This window comes from Hemiscyllium ocellatum, chromosome 7, assembly GCF_020745735.1.
Source record: "Hemiscyllium ocellatum isolate sHemOce1 chromosome 7, sHemOce1.pat.X.cur, whole genome shotgun sequence".
Classification (NCBI taxonomy): Eukaryota; Metazoa; Chordata; class Chondrichthyes; order Orectolobiformes; family Hemiscylliidae; genus Hemiscyllium; species Hemiscyllium ocellatum.
Window position 1 is genome coordinate 93,003,697 of NC_083407.1, and position 12,430 is coordinate 93,016,126.

At 39.9% G+C, this 12,430-nt stretch overlaps 1 protein-coding gene across 2 annotated transcripts in view; it reads right to left on the reverse strand.

The window, feature by feature from the left end:
* vps8 (VPS8 subunit of CORVET complex) overlaps positions 1-12,430 on the reverse strand; it is a 543,230-nt gene that overhangs the window by 286,587 nt on the left and 244,213 nt on the right. For both annotated transcript variants that reach the window (XM_060827508.1, XM_060827507.1), the window contains one exon: positions 12,239-12,278. In XM_060827508.1, the coding sequence (XP_060683491.1) occupies positions 12,239-12,278 (40 nt within the window). The remainder of the gene's footprint in view (positions 1-12,238; positions 12,279-12,430) is intronic.

The window sequence follows — 12,430 nt, forward strand, 5'->3', positions numbered from 1 at the left end:
AGCTTTTCAGGACTTGTGTACCATTTCTGTATCACAGCAGCTTGGAAAGGAAGGGTTAAGAGCAGAATGCTAGGCCCATGGACTACAGGAGTTCAGGCTGGAAATGACTGGCAGTATTTTCCTTAGGACCAGAGGAGCATCACTCTGACAGCCACTCAAAGGCAGGCCAAGTGCAAGATCACCACAGGCTACATAACAATAGGAATGGGGTGTTTCTCCTTTGATTCGGAGAAACAACCATTCTGTTTCTGTTAGCATGAAAACTCAACCATACTAATTTAACTAATCTCTCAAATTAATATCAAGTCATCTCTGTCAATCTGTCTCCCATACACATGGATGCCAACTTCACACCTAATTACCAAGACACCAGATATCGTTGAAAAGTTATTATTCTGCCAAATTTCATCTACACAGTTAATTTTGGTGAAGGTATCTGTTGTCAGAGGCACTCAGTCTGTGATTCATAGGCTGTGAGATCATGATAACATAGATCTCAGGGCCACATAACTGAGCACTTTGCTGTGTTGACAATTCTTTTTTTCCCCTGAGGATTTCACCTCAGCCAGTCTGGGCTTATTTATCTAGTACGCTTTGAAGGATTCAAGATTTGTTCAAAATTCAAGATTTGGTAATGGGTTGAAAAGGCAGAGTTAGAACAGAGTAAATAAGCCAACCAAATAGATTAAAAAACAAAATTAAAGGAATAACTAGGGTAATAAAACCTGCATATATACTGACATAGAATAATAGAACATAGAAATGTAAAGCACAGGTACAGGGCCTTCGGCCCATGGTATTGTGCCAAACATGACACCAAATTAAAGTAATCCCTTTTACCTGCCCTTGGTCCAGATCCCTCTATTTCTTGCATATTCATGTGCTTATTTAAAAGTCCCTTAAAAGCCCCTATAATACTTGCCTCTACTACCACCCCAGCAATGCATTCCAGACCTCCTACCACTCTCTGTGTAAAAAGATTTACACCTCACAACTCCTTTGAACATTCCTCCTCTCACCTTAAATGCATGCCCCTAGTATTAGACATGAGAATGTGTTGCTGGAAGAGCAACACCTGCTGCGCTTTTCCAGCAACACATTTTCAGTTCTACCTCCAGCATCTGCAGTCCTCACTTTCTCCTAGTATTAGACATCTCAACTCTGGGGAAAAATGATTCTGATCATCAACCCGATCAACGCAGCTCATAACTCTACAGACTTTTATCAAACCTCCCCTCAGCCTCCCCTGCTCCAGAGAGGAAAAAAAATGTTTTTTTCTAGCCTCTGCTTATGCCTCATACTCTTTCATCCAGGCAGCATCCTGGGAAACCTGCACGCTCTCCAAAGTCTCCATATCCTTCCTGTAATGTGGTGACCAGAATATTCTTGAAATGAACTAACCAAAGTCTTATAAAGCTGTAACATGGCATCCTGACTCTTGTATTCAATTCCCTGACCCATAAAGGCAAGCATGCTATCCACCTTCTTTATCATCTATCTACTTGTGTGGCCACTTTCAGGAAACTGTGGAATTAAACCTCAAGATCCCTCTAAAAATCAACGTTGTTCAGGGTCCTGCCATTAACTGTATATTTTTCTTTAATATTTGATCTCCCAAAGTGGAGCACCTCACCTTTCCCTATATTAAACTCCATCTACCCTTTCTCTATCCCTATCTGCAACTGATCTATATCCTTTGACAACTTTATACACTATCCCCAACTCCATCGATCTTTGTATTGTTTGCAAATTTACTAACCCACCCATCCATATTTTCATCCAAGTCCCTCGAGACTAAGCCTGACTCTCTGCAACTGAATCCTCAGTTTCCTGCCCACAGGCCACAATCAATGAAGATTGGGGACAACATTTCATCCTCACTAACACTCAACACTGAAGCCCCCCTGGGGTGCGTACTCAGCCCCTACTGTACTCACTGTATACCCATGACTGCATCATCAAATACCAGACTAATGCCATTTACAAGTTCGCTGATGACACCACCATAGTTAGTTGAATCACAGATGGCGACAAAACAGACTACAGATGGGAGATCTAGATAATGGCTCACTGAGAACAACCTAGCTCTCAATGCCGGCAAAACCAAGGGACTCGTTATTGACTTTCAGCGGGATGTTACTCATGCCCTCCTATACATTAACAGCACAGAGGTGGAATGAGTGGAGAGTGTCAACCTTCTGGGAGTGGTCATCCACAACAAGCTTTCTTAGACTCTTCATGTGGACGTTCTGGTTACAAAGACCCAACAACGTCTCTTCTTCCTCAGGCAGCTGAGGAAATTTGACATGACGGCGAATACCCTTGCCAACTTTTATAGGTGTACCATCGAAAGCATTCTGTCTTGATGTATCACTACCTGGTATGCAACTGTACCATTAAGATCAGAGACAGTTACAGAGAGTGATGAACTTGGCCCAGGCAATCACAAAGGCCAACTCCCACCTATAGAATCCATCTACCAGGTCCACTGTCAAGGAAAGGCCGCCATCATTCTCAAAGATCCATCCCACCCTGGCAATGTTTTCCTACAACCTCTACCATCAGGGAGAAGGTACATAAGCCTGAGCACGCACCAGTCGGTTTCATAACAGTTTCTACCTTCTGCTGTTAGAACACTGAATGGACTCACAAACATGTAACATTCACCTGTAGCTGTGTTTTTGTTTTTGCTGCTGTTTACCTGTTATTTATTTATCTGTGCTACTTAACTCTGTGATCTGCCTGTATTACTCGCAAGACAAAGCTTTTCACTGTGCCTCGGTACACATGACAATAAATTCAATTCAATTCAACTTATATATATCACAAAAAGTAAGGATCTATGCGGAATACCTTCAGCCAGAAAAACATCCTTTCATCACTATTCTCTATCTTGTATTGGCAAGCCAGTTCTGAATCCACGCATCCAACTCACTGTGGAACCCAGGAACTTTAATGTTCTGGATGAGCCTACCATGAGGGATCTTGTCGAAAGCTTTACTGTGATCCATGTAGTTACGTCCACTGCTCTACCCTCATCGATCCACCTTTGTTACTCCTCGAAAAATTCAATCAAGTTACTAAGACATGACTGCCCCACACAAAGCCGTGCTGACTGCCCCTAATTAGGAGAAAGTGAGGACGGCAGATGCTGGAGATCAGAGCTGAAAATGTGTTGCTGGAAAAGCGCAGGTCAGGCAGCACCCAAGGTGCAGGAGAATCGATGTTCTGGACATGAGCCCTTCGTCAGGAAGGGCTCATGCCTGAAACGTCGATTCTCCTGCACCTTGGATGCTGCCTGACCTGCTGCGCTTTTCCAGCAACACATTTTCAGCTCTGTCCCTAATTAGGTCATGCTTTTCGAAATGTGCATATATCGTATCCCTAAGGATTCTCTCTATAGCTTCCCAACCATTGATATAAAAGTCACCGATCTATAGTTTTCAGAAATAAACCTATTTCTCTCTTTGAACAATGGAACAATACTAGCTACTTGCCAGTCTTCTTGGATCTCTCTAATGGCTAGCACAGAAACAAAGATCTTGGTCAAGGTCCCAATAATCGCCTCTTTTGCCCCTCTCAATAACCTGGTTAGATACCATCCGCCTTAATGCTTTTGAAGAGACCCAACTCCACTTCTTTCTTCATCTCAAAATACCCTAGCATATTAGCATGCTCCACACAAATCTCACTATCCTCCATATCTTTCTCGTAGGTGAAGACCAAAATAATGTACTCACTTAGGATCCCTCCCACATCCTCTCCCTCCAAGCACAAGTTCCCTCCTTTATCAATGAGTGATCCTATCTTCTCCCGAGTTATCCTCTTGTTTTTAATGTACGTATAGAATACTTTGGAATCCTCTTTAACCCTACTTATCAGGGTCATTTCATGGGCCCCCTCTTGCTCTCCTAATTCCCTGCTTGAGTGCTTTCCTGCTTTCATTATATTCCTCACGGGTCTAGTCCGAGTTTAGCTTCCTAAGCTTTACATATGCTTTTTTTCTCTTTTGACTAAATTTTCAGCCTCCCTCATTATCTAAGGATCCCCTACCTTGCCATCCTTGTCCTTCCTTCTTCCTGGAACCTGCCGGTCCTACACTCTCATCAGCAGGTCTTTAAACAATTCCCACATGTCAAATGTGGACTTGCCGGATAACAGCTCCTCCCAATTAATACTCCCTAGCTCCTACCTAATACTGATATAATTTGCCCTCTCCCAATTTAGTACCTTCCCGCAAGGTCCTGACTTATCCTTTTTCATAGCTACCTAAAAACTCGTGGAGTTGTGATCAGTCTCCAAAATGCTCCCCTACTGAAAGATCAGTCACCGAGCCAGGCTGATTAGCCAATACAAGGTCCAGTATGGCCCATCTTCTGGTTAGACGATCCATATACTGTTTCAAGAAACCTCCTTGGACACACTGAACAAATTCTGCCCCTTACTCTAAAGGAGTCCCAGTCAATATTGAGGAAGTTAATGCCACCCATTATGAAAACCCTGCTGTTATTACACCTTTCCACAAGATGCCTAAGTATTTTTTCCTCAGTGTCGCTGTTGAGGGGCCTCTAGTATTATCCTACCAGAGTGACTGCACCCATCTTACTTTTGAGCTCTACCTCAGTGGATAAGCCCTCCAGTATGTCCTCTCTGAGTGTAGGTGTGACATTTCCCTGATTACTAATGCAACCTCTCTACCTCTGTCTCTATCTCATGGAAAACAACAAAACTCTGCAACATTGAACAGCCAGTCCTGTCCTTCTCTCAACCAAGTCTCTGTCACAGTCACAACATAACAGTCCCATGTACTGACCAAGGCTCTGAGCTCACTTGCCTTACATATGATACTCCTTGTGTTGAAATAAATGCACTTCAGTCAATTAGTACCATTGTATTCACTCACCTGTCTCTGCGTGTCCTTCCTTTCTGACTTATTGGTCCTAATATGAACCTCTCCTTCAATCTCTCCAATTGCTGACCCGCTGCTCTGGTTCCTAGCTCCCTGCCACTCTGATTTAAACCCTCCAAAATGGCCCTAGCAAACTTCCCTGTGAGGTTGGGCTCCCCTCCAGTTTAGGTGCAGCCTGCCTCTCTTGTACAGGTCACCTCTGCCCCAGAAGAGATCCCACTGATTGAAGAACCTGATATCTTGCCCCTTGCGCCAGCTCCTTAGCCACACATTCATCTTTCTATTCCTTGCCTCACTTGCATGTAGCACTGTAGTAACCCAGAGATTACTAATTAATTACAGTCTGACCTCTGTTGGTCATTATAAAACAGACAGTATTCGAAACTCACTGGAACTATCAACGTCGATCTCAGCAGTATGCATTCAAACTGCCACCTAGAATACAGTTTTTCTTGGCTTACCACCCACATCTCTACTTCCTTTCCAACACTGCCCTTTGCATAGAAATAGGTCATACATACATACAAATTAGTATCCAACAAACAAAAAAATTGAACATACTCATCTGTGCTATCTTTTGTATGCTGATCACAAACCATTATACCTCAGATTAAAGATAACATCCATAAAAAGAATTTGAACCTCACTTTTGAAACTGTTCTAACCAGTTTTACTAATTAGCAACATTTGTAAAACCCAAATAGTATGTAAAGTATTAACAATTTAATTAGGTCAACCTGAAAATATATGAACAGTGGACCAAGAGAAAATGCAGCGAGTGGATGGTTTAGTTTTACGTTATAAAGTTAAAATATGCGCATTTTGCAAAGTATTGTAATTATTTACATACTGAATGCTCATAATTATGATTTTTATTTATAAACTGTTAATAAACTAAAAATGTTATGCATTATGATAACTTGCTTTATTGTGCTGTCGCAATTTGGCCCTGGTTATTGTAGTGATTTTTCAACCAATCTCAGGAATCAGAAAATTTATAACTTTCATAATTGGGCTATGCTGATGAATAAAAAGGCTACTATATCCTACTTTGTGGTCTTGAATCTTTGTCAGTCTAACAAATAACAACCGTTTAAATGAATGTGAACACAGATTATGTAAATGGTCCGTGCAGGAGATACAATCATTAGATAGTAAATTAACAAAACCTTGCCATAAAGCTTTAGTAGAGAGAAAAAACAAACTCCTGAAGGGAGCTTGTTCATGAAAACATGTTACAAATAAATTAATAAATTTCAGAAGGTAAGGAAATGGTTTACCTTTTACAATCTACTAGAAAACAACTCCAATGGCATAAATATTTAAATAAAAGAACTATCAAGACAGTATTTAAACTACATCAAATTTGTGGCTGATTCAATGTGCAATCTGAAGGTCTGCACAACCATATCTCAGCCTCAGGCTTGGCAAATCCAATTACAATGACCACAGCAAGGACAAACAATATCCAATCGTCAGACTCGTATCTGTATAGCTTGAAGCAAATTGGAAATTGACAGAGTTTCACCCAATTACACTGCTGCTACCTGCACAGCACTGATATTAAAACCAGTGAGAGAGAGTAGGTGCTGTTAAGTTGTACAAATGCAGCACTAGACATTTTATGATGCACCATATCCAAGGAAAGTGAACTCTATGCTTATGCTCTCATCTATTGGAATCTAATCTCTGAAATTGCTGAACTCTAATTTTTTTTTTAACTCACAGCAGCTAACAATAAAGCTTTATGCTGCATGGAATTTTTTCTTAACATTTTGCATCTATTTTCCCAGACAATGGATTCCGTTTCAAATGTATAAGCATACAACCACTTCCACAACTGTTCAACGTTTGTAAATTTTGACTCAAAGAAAGCAAATGTTCAGTTCAGGCTTGGTATACTAAACGCCAGCCAAGTGGAACATGAATGCAGGAATTAGGGTGTACATTTTGGTATTTGTCATTTAAAAATCTTCTCCTTAATCACGTTTAGTCTCATGACCATAGATCAATCTGAATTACAAAGAAAGTAGATTAATTTGGAGAATTTCTGGTAGTAAAGAGTAAGAAATCTAATCCTTTGTCCCAATCCTGTGGGTATTTGTGATGTAAGCCTTAAACATTGATCTGAGAGTCTGACAGTATCTTGCTGAAGTTCCCTTTTTGCAGATAATAGGTAGACAGAGACAAAATAGGGGAAAAACATAGAGTGCTTGGTGGCATCAAGATTATAATTTCTCCCTTAATGTCAGCAAAACTAAAGAGCTGATCATCGACTTCAGGAAGCAAGGAGGAGGGCACACTATCTACATCAATGGAGCCAAGGTGGAGAAGGTTGTTAGCATCAAGTTCCTAGGTGTGACGATCGCCCACAGTCTGTTCTGGACCAGCCATGCTGATGCAGCGGACAAAAAGGCGCAACAACGCTTTTTCTTCCTCAGGAGGTGAAGGAAATTTGACATGTCCATAGGGACTCTGACCAACTCATATAGAGGCATGACAGAAAGCATTCTATCTGGATGCATCACGGCTTGGTATGGCAACTGTTCTGCTCAGGACTGTAAGAAACTACAGAGAGTTGTGAACATAGCCCAGTCCATCATGAAGACCAATTTCCCATCCATTGACTCCATCTATACTTCTCATTGCCGCGGAAAGGCAGCCAACATAAAAGACCCCTCCCACTCTGGTTATAATCTCTTCCAACCTCTTTTATCAGTCAGAAGATACAAAAGCTTAAACACATGCACTGACAGGTTCAAAGACAGTTTCTTCCCTGCTGTTATTAGATTTCTGAATGGACGTCTCAAATTTCAATTCTAATCTTGACCTTGCATTTTTGTGCAACTTCTTTGCAACTGTAACATTGTATTCATTGCTCTGTTCGAATACCCTAACACACTTTGTCTGTTATGATCTGCCTGTACTGCATGCAAAACAAAACTTTTCACTATACCTAGGAATATGTGTCAGTCATACCCAGAATGATAGTTACATCCTGAAAAACCTTGGACATGAAGTTAGGAACATGAACTGATTGTACTTCAGCTGGTAGCTCATAACAAGTAAAATACTGAGTGAGGAATCTTGTCAGGCTCAGAGTAATATGAGCTGCAATAAGGTGAGTTCTAGAAGAAAAAGTGATTATGTTTCCTTTTGAGAAAAAACTTTTTATACATTATCACCTACCTTATTCACTTTCCCTACACTCACATCAGTACTTAACTCTGGTTTCATAATGCAGTCAAAACTACAATTTAGTCTGTGGTATTTTCTTTATAAGTTCATTTCTTGGATTCACTCTTACGTACATCATTAAATTTCCCTCACAACTTCCAGAATTTGGAACAAACGTATTCAACTTTATTACAACAGAAATACTTAGGTCTCTGTTTTCACCTCGACCCTCAGCATCTCTTTTCCTGGTATAAGGTGGAGTTCCCGGCACAGTCCCAACAGTCCCTTCTACACTCTGGCTAGAATCATGGAATTCCTATAGTGTGGAAGCAGGCTATCAAGTCCACACCAACCATCTGATTAGCATCCCACCCAGACCCACCACTTATGCCTTTCCTATCCCTGTAACACTGCATTTCTCCATGGTTAATCTACCTAGCCTGCACATCCCTGGATTCTATGGATAATTTAGCATGGCCAATCCACCTAACATGCATATCTTTGGACTATGGGAGGAAATTCATGCAGACTAAGGGAGAATGTGCCAACTCCATACAGTGAGTCGCTTGAGTGTGGAATCAAACCCAGGTCCTCAACGTTGTGAGGCACCAGTGCTAACCACTGAGCCACTGTGCCACCCAAACTCATTGCCATGCTGGGATTTGAACCTGTGTCTGCAAATCATTGCCTGAGTATCTGAAATTTTTGTCCAGTGATACTACTATTGTTCCTCAATCTATCTTCACTCTCCCATCCTCTTTCCATCTTAAGTTTATGGAGGTGACAGAAGTTGTATAGACCAGCTTATAATCATCAGTCATTATTGTTGCCTGTCCAACAACTGCAGCTCTCTGGTCTTCAACGTGGGTTTTGATTACTAAAGGTGGAAAACTTCAAATACTTTTAAGAGTAAATGAGCTCTCTAAGAACTTCACATGCGATATTTACTCCTAATGCCCATATCCATTTGTCAAAATTACTTTGCTTTACCTTTCATATTCAATATAAGTCTGCCCAGATTGTTTCCCCAAATTATGCTTCAGAAGCCAACTCATCTGCACTCAAAAAAAAACACTTTTTGCTGTGTCAAATTCCAGAAACCTCCTCTGGAAAAATGATACATACTTTTCAAGCGCTTTCCCAGTGAACATGCACTGCACAGGCAATGTCCAATGTTCCTTCAGCCAATTCATTTGTCTCACTGTTTTCTCAAATAACAAAGAATGTCTCCACACCTCATTTGTCTCACTGTTTTCTCAAATAACAAAGAAGGTCTCCACACCTTTTTTCTCCTAAATGTTGGTAGGGACTATACAAATTGAAACATTTCCTCACTGGATTTATATTACGACTCAGACTTTTCTTTATCGGCATCTAGCATTTTTAACTTCATAATTTTAAGCTAGAATCTCTCTCTCTCTCCTCCTTTTCCCTTTGCAACACCAATTCTGGATTCCTGAACTCCCATTCTTCACCTTTTCCTTTTCTCTAAAGTTCTCTTTATGTTGGCTTTTCTTCAAGCTCAAATCCTTTATGTTATTTTTCTTTATCTCAAGCTGCCTTGGGCTTTCTCCTTTTCACATTCAAGCAGTTTTTACTGGATCAAAATCCTTGATTGACTTGATTCTGTGTACTTAATCCCTTCCGTATTGACACTCGTCCCAAATGCTATGCCAATATTTCAATTACCTCTGGGTTCTGAAGACAAGTCTTACTGGTCTCGTAACATTAATTCTGTTTTTCTCTCCACAGACGCTGTGAGATCTGCTGATTTTTGTCCAGTGATTCCTGTTTTGTTTTAATTTTGCCAGCTTAGCTTTAGCAAGCAATTACATCTCTAATTTTTTTGTCAATTCCACAAAGGTAGCTTTTGTCAAGTCTTGTAAATCCACAATGGACAATTTTTCCAACTGGAGGATGGTTTTAACTGTATCCAATGGAAGAGAAAATTGGTACCAGTACTTTTATCCTTCACCAGTTACACGAGCTCCACATCCAATGTTACATTGTCCTATTTTAAAATATCCCAGTGACAAGCCCACAAACTTTTCTCATTACTTAACTTCAAAGACTTTGCTAATAATTAGGCCAAACTCTCGCACAAGCTGTCAGAAATTGCATAAATATGTTCAATTCCATTGCGACAACCAAAATGTCAAATTGACCTGACTGATGTTGTGGTTCTGTTCGCCGACCTGGGAGTTTTTCTTGTAAACGTTTCGTCCCCTTTCTAGGTGACATCTTCAGTGCTTGGGAGCCTCCTATGAAGCCACAGGAGGCTCCCAAGCACTGAAGGTGTCACCTAGAAAGGGGACGAAATGTTTGCAAGAAAAACTCCCAGCTCGGTGAACAGAACCACAACAACGAGCACCTGAGCTACAAATCTTCTCACAAACTTTGATGACCTGACTGATTGCTATTCAGGACAAAAGCAGCTCACATCAGGATCTTTGATTACAGAAAAATAGTTCTATTTATTCTAGCACTTCACTTTAACAAGAACAATAAATAGAAGGATTTATGCAATGTAAACTGTACTCCTTCAAAAACCCCACAAACACTCAATAATGAGCAACACATATTTTGGAGGAACAAAGATGATATACAGGCAAAAAAAAATTCCAAAGATCAGAAGGTTTAGAAAGTCATTTTCCTTACAGTTCTGTTGATCTTGTATTAATGGGTTGCTGTTGTCAGTATAGTTTGATTTGATAGTTGATTAGTTGAAATTGGATCTTTTTTGACATGAATGAGTGAGTTATTGTGAGTTTCTTTGGTTTTCTGTCTTCTTCCCCAGGTAGAGAAAAGGGACACATAGGAATAGAGTAGAGAGAGAGAAAGAAGGAGAGCAAAAGAGAGAGGGAGATGTGTTCCATCTATACTTCCTGGATTTTTTTCACTCTCTACTACTCTTGGCACTTACAGCTTTTTAACATTCTGCAGCTCAACCAATCAGAAGGCTATTGCCAGGCAGAATTTCCTTAACTCAAAAGCTTCTTGGGTGCTATCCAGTGCCAAATTCCCCCTCTTACTGCTCCCAAAAAGCAACACTGCAATGCACAGCTGAGCAACAAGCAACACTTGATTTAGTTGATATTCCAGCTAAAACAATCCAACTTCCATTGAAGTATAGAGTGCCAATAATTTAAAATATGGTCCCTTACATTTGTGAATTTGGGATTACAGTGAAAAATTTCAAAATTTACAGATCACACAGATTCTTGGAGGGAACTGAGAGGAGGACAAGACTTTCAGAGGACAGGTTTGTGGAATTACTGTATTACGTAACATTGGCAGAGTCTCAGGGAGAATGAAGATAGTTTGCTGAGTTGGTTTTTCTGTCATTTTATCTACACTATATCTTGGCTATACATTTGAGGAGAATGGTTATCTTTTTGGATTCACTTTTCTGGCACTGCTTCTACTACCTGTGCAAGACCAAGTCTACAAATGTCCCGAGGAATGGCAGTTTGGTGTATCCAACTTACGGTAACATTACCAAATGCAGGGTTGGAAAGTTATTGCTTGGTAGTGCATTGGTGGTCTGGATAAAGTTTTAACAGGATAAAGTTTCATCTCAATTCTGCTTCATCAAAGGCTCATCACTGAGGCTAGCTACTGTCATCAATGACAAGTTTTAATTATTCTCTGCATATATTTAATGTGATACAAAATAATTCATAAACGTCAGAATCATCAAACATAACGATGACCCCTCAGAGCATCATGACAGAAATCTGAATTTACTTTAAGTTTTAAACACTGATGAAATACATCGATATTTGAATGGCCAAGAGAATATTTCAATGCAAACTAAATATGTTTGTTACATGAAGAATATTTGCTTTAGGACAAAGAAAAATGGGCATTTCAGATGTACATTAAAATAGGGTATAATCACAATGATAGAAACATAAGTATCCAAAAGCACAACTTTCATTTTAACTCCAACTCATTCAATCCAGGAAATGTGATATGTTGGTTAACTTTGATTTGGTTATTTACTTCCAACAAATTTGGTTAGTTCAGCATTGATAATGGATAATAAATATTAGAATTAAAATCAGAGCAGCCTCAATTATGAATATTTGGCAAATCTTAAAACTACTGACAATAAAATAACACTCTTAAAACAGCTAAATTGTTACTTACTTGTGCCATCAGTAAACAACGAGAGCTTGTTTTTCAAGATCTGGGGGATAAAAAATGTTTGATTACTTGCAAACACTGATTACAGTGCTGTGCAGCAACTGAAGCATAATATATCATTAAACTCTAAGTTATGAAGGAAGGAAAAACTCCCAGCTTGATTAGACATACCGTTAAAAATGGCTTTTTTTTTAG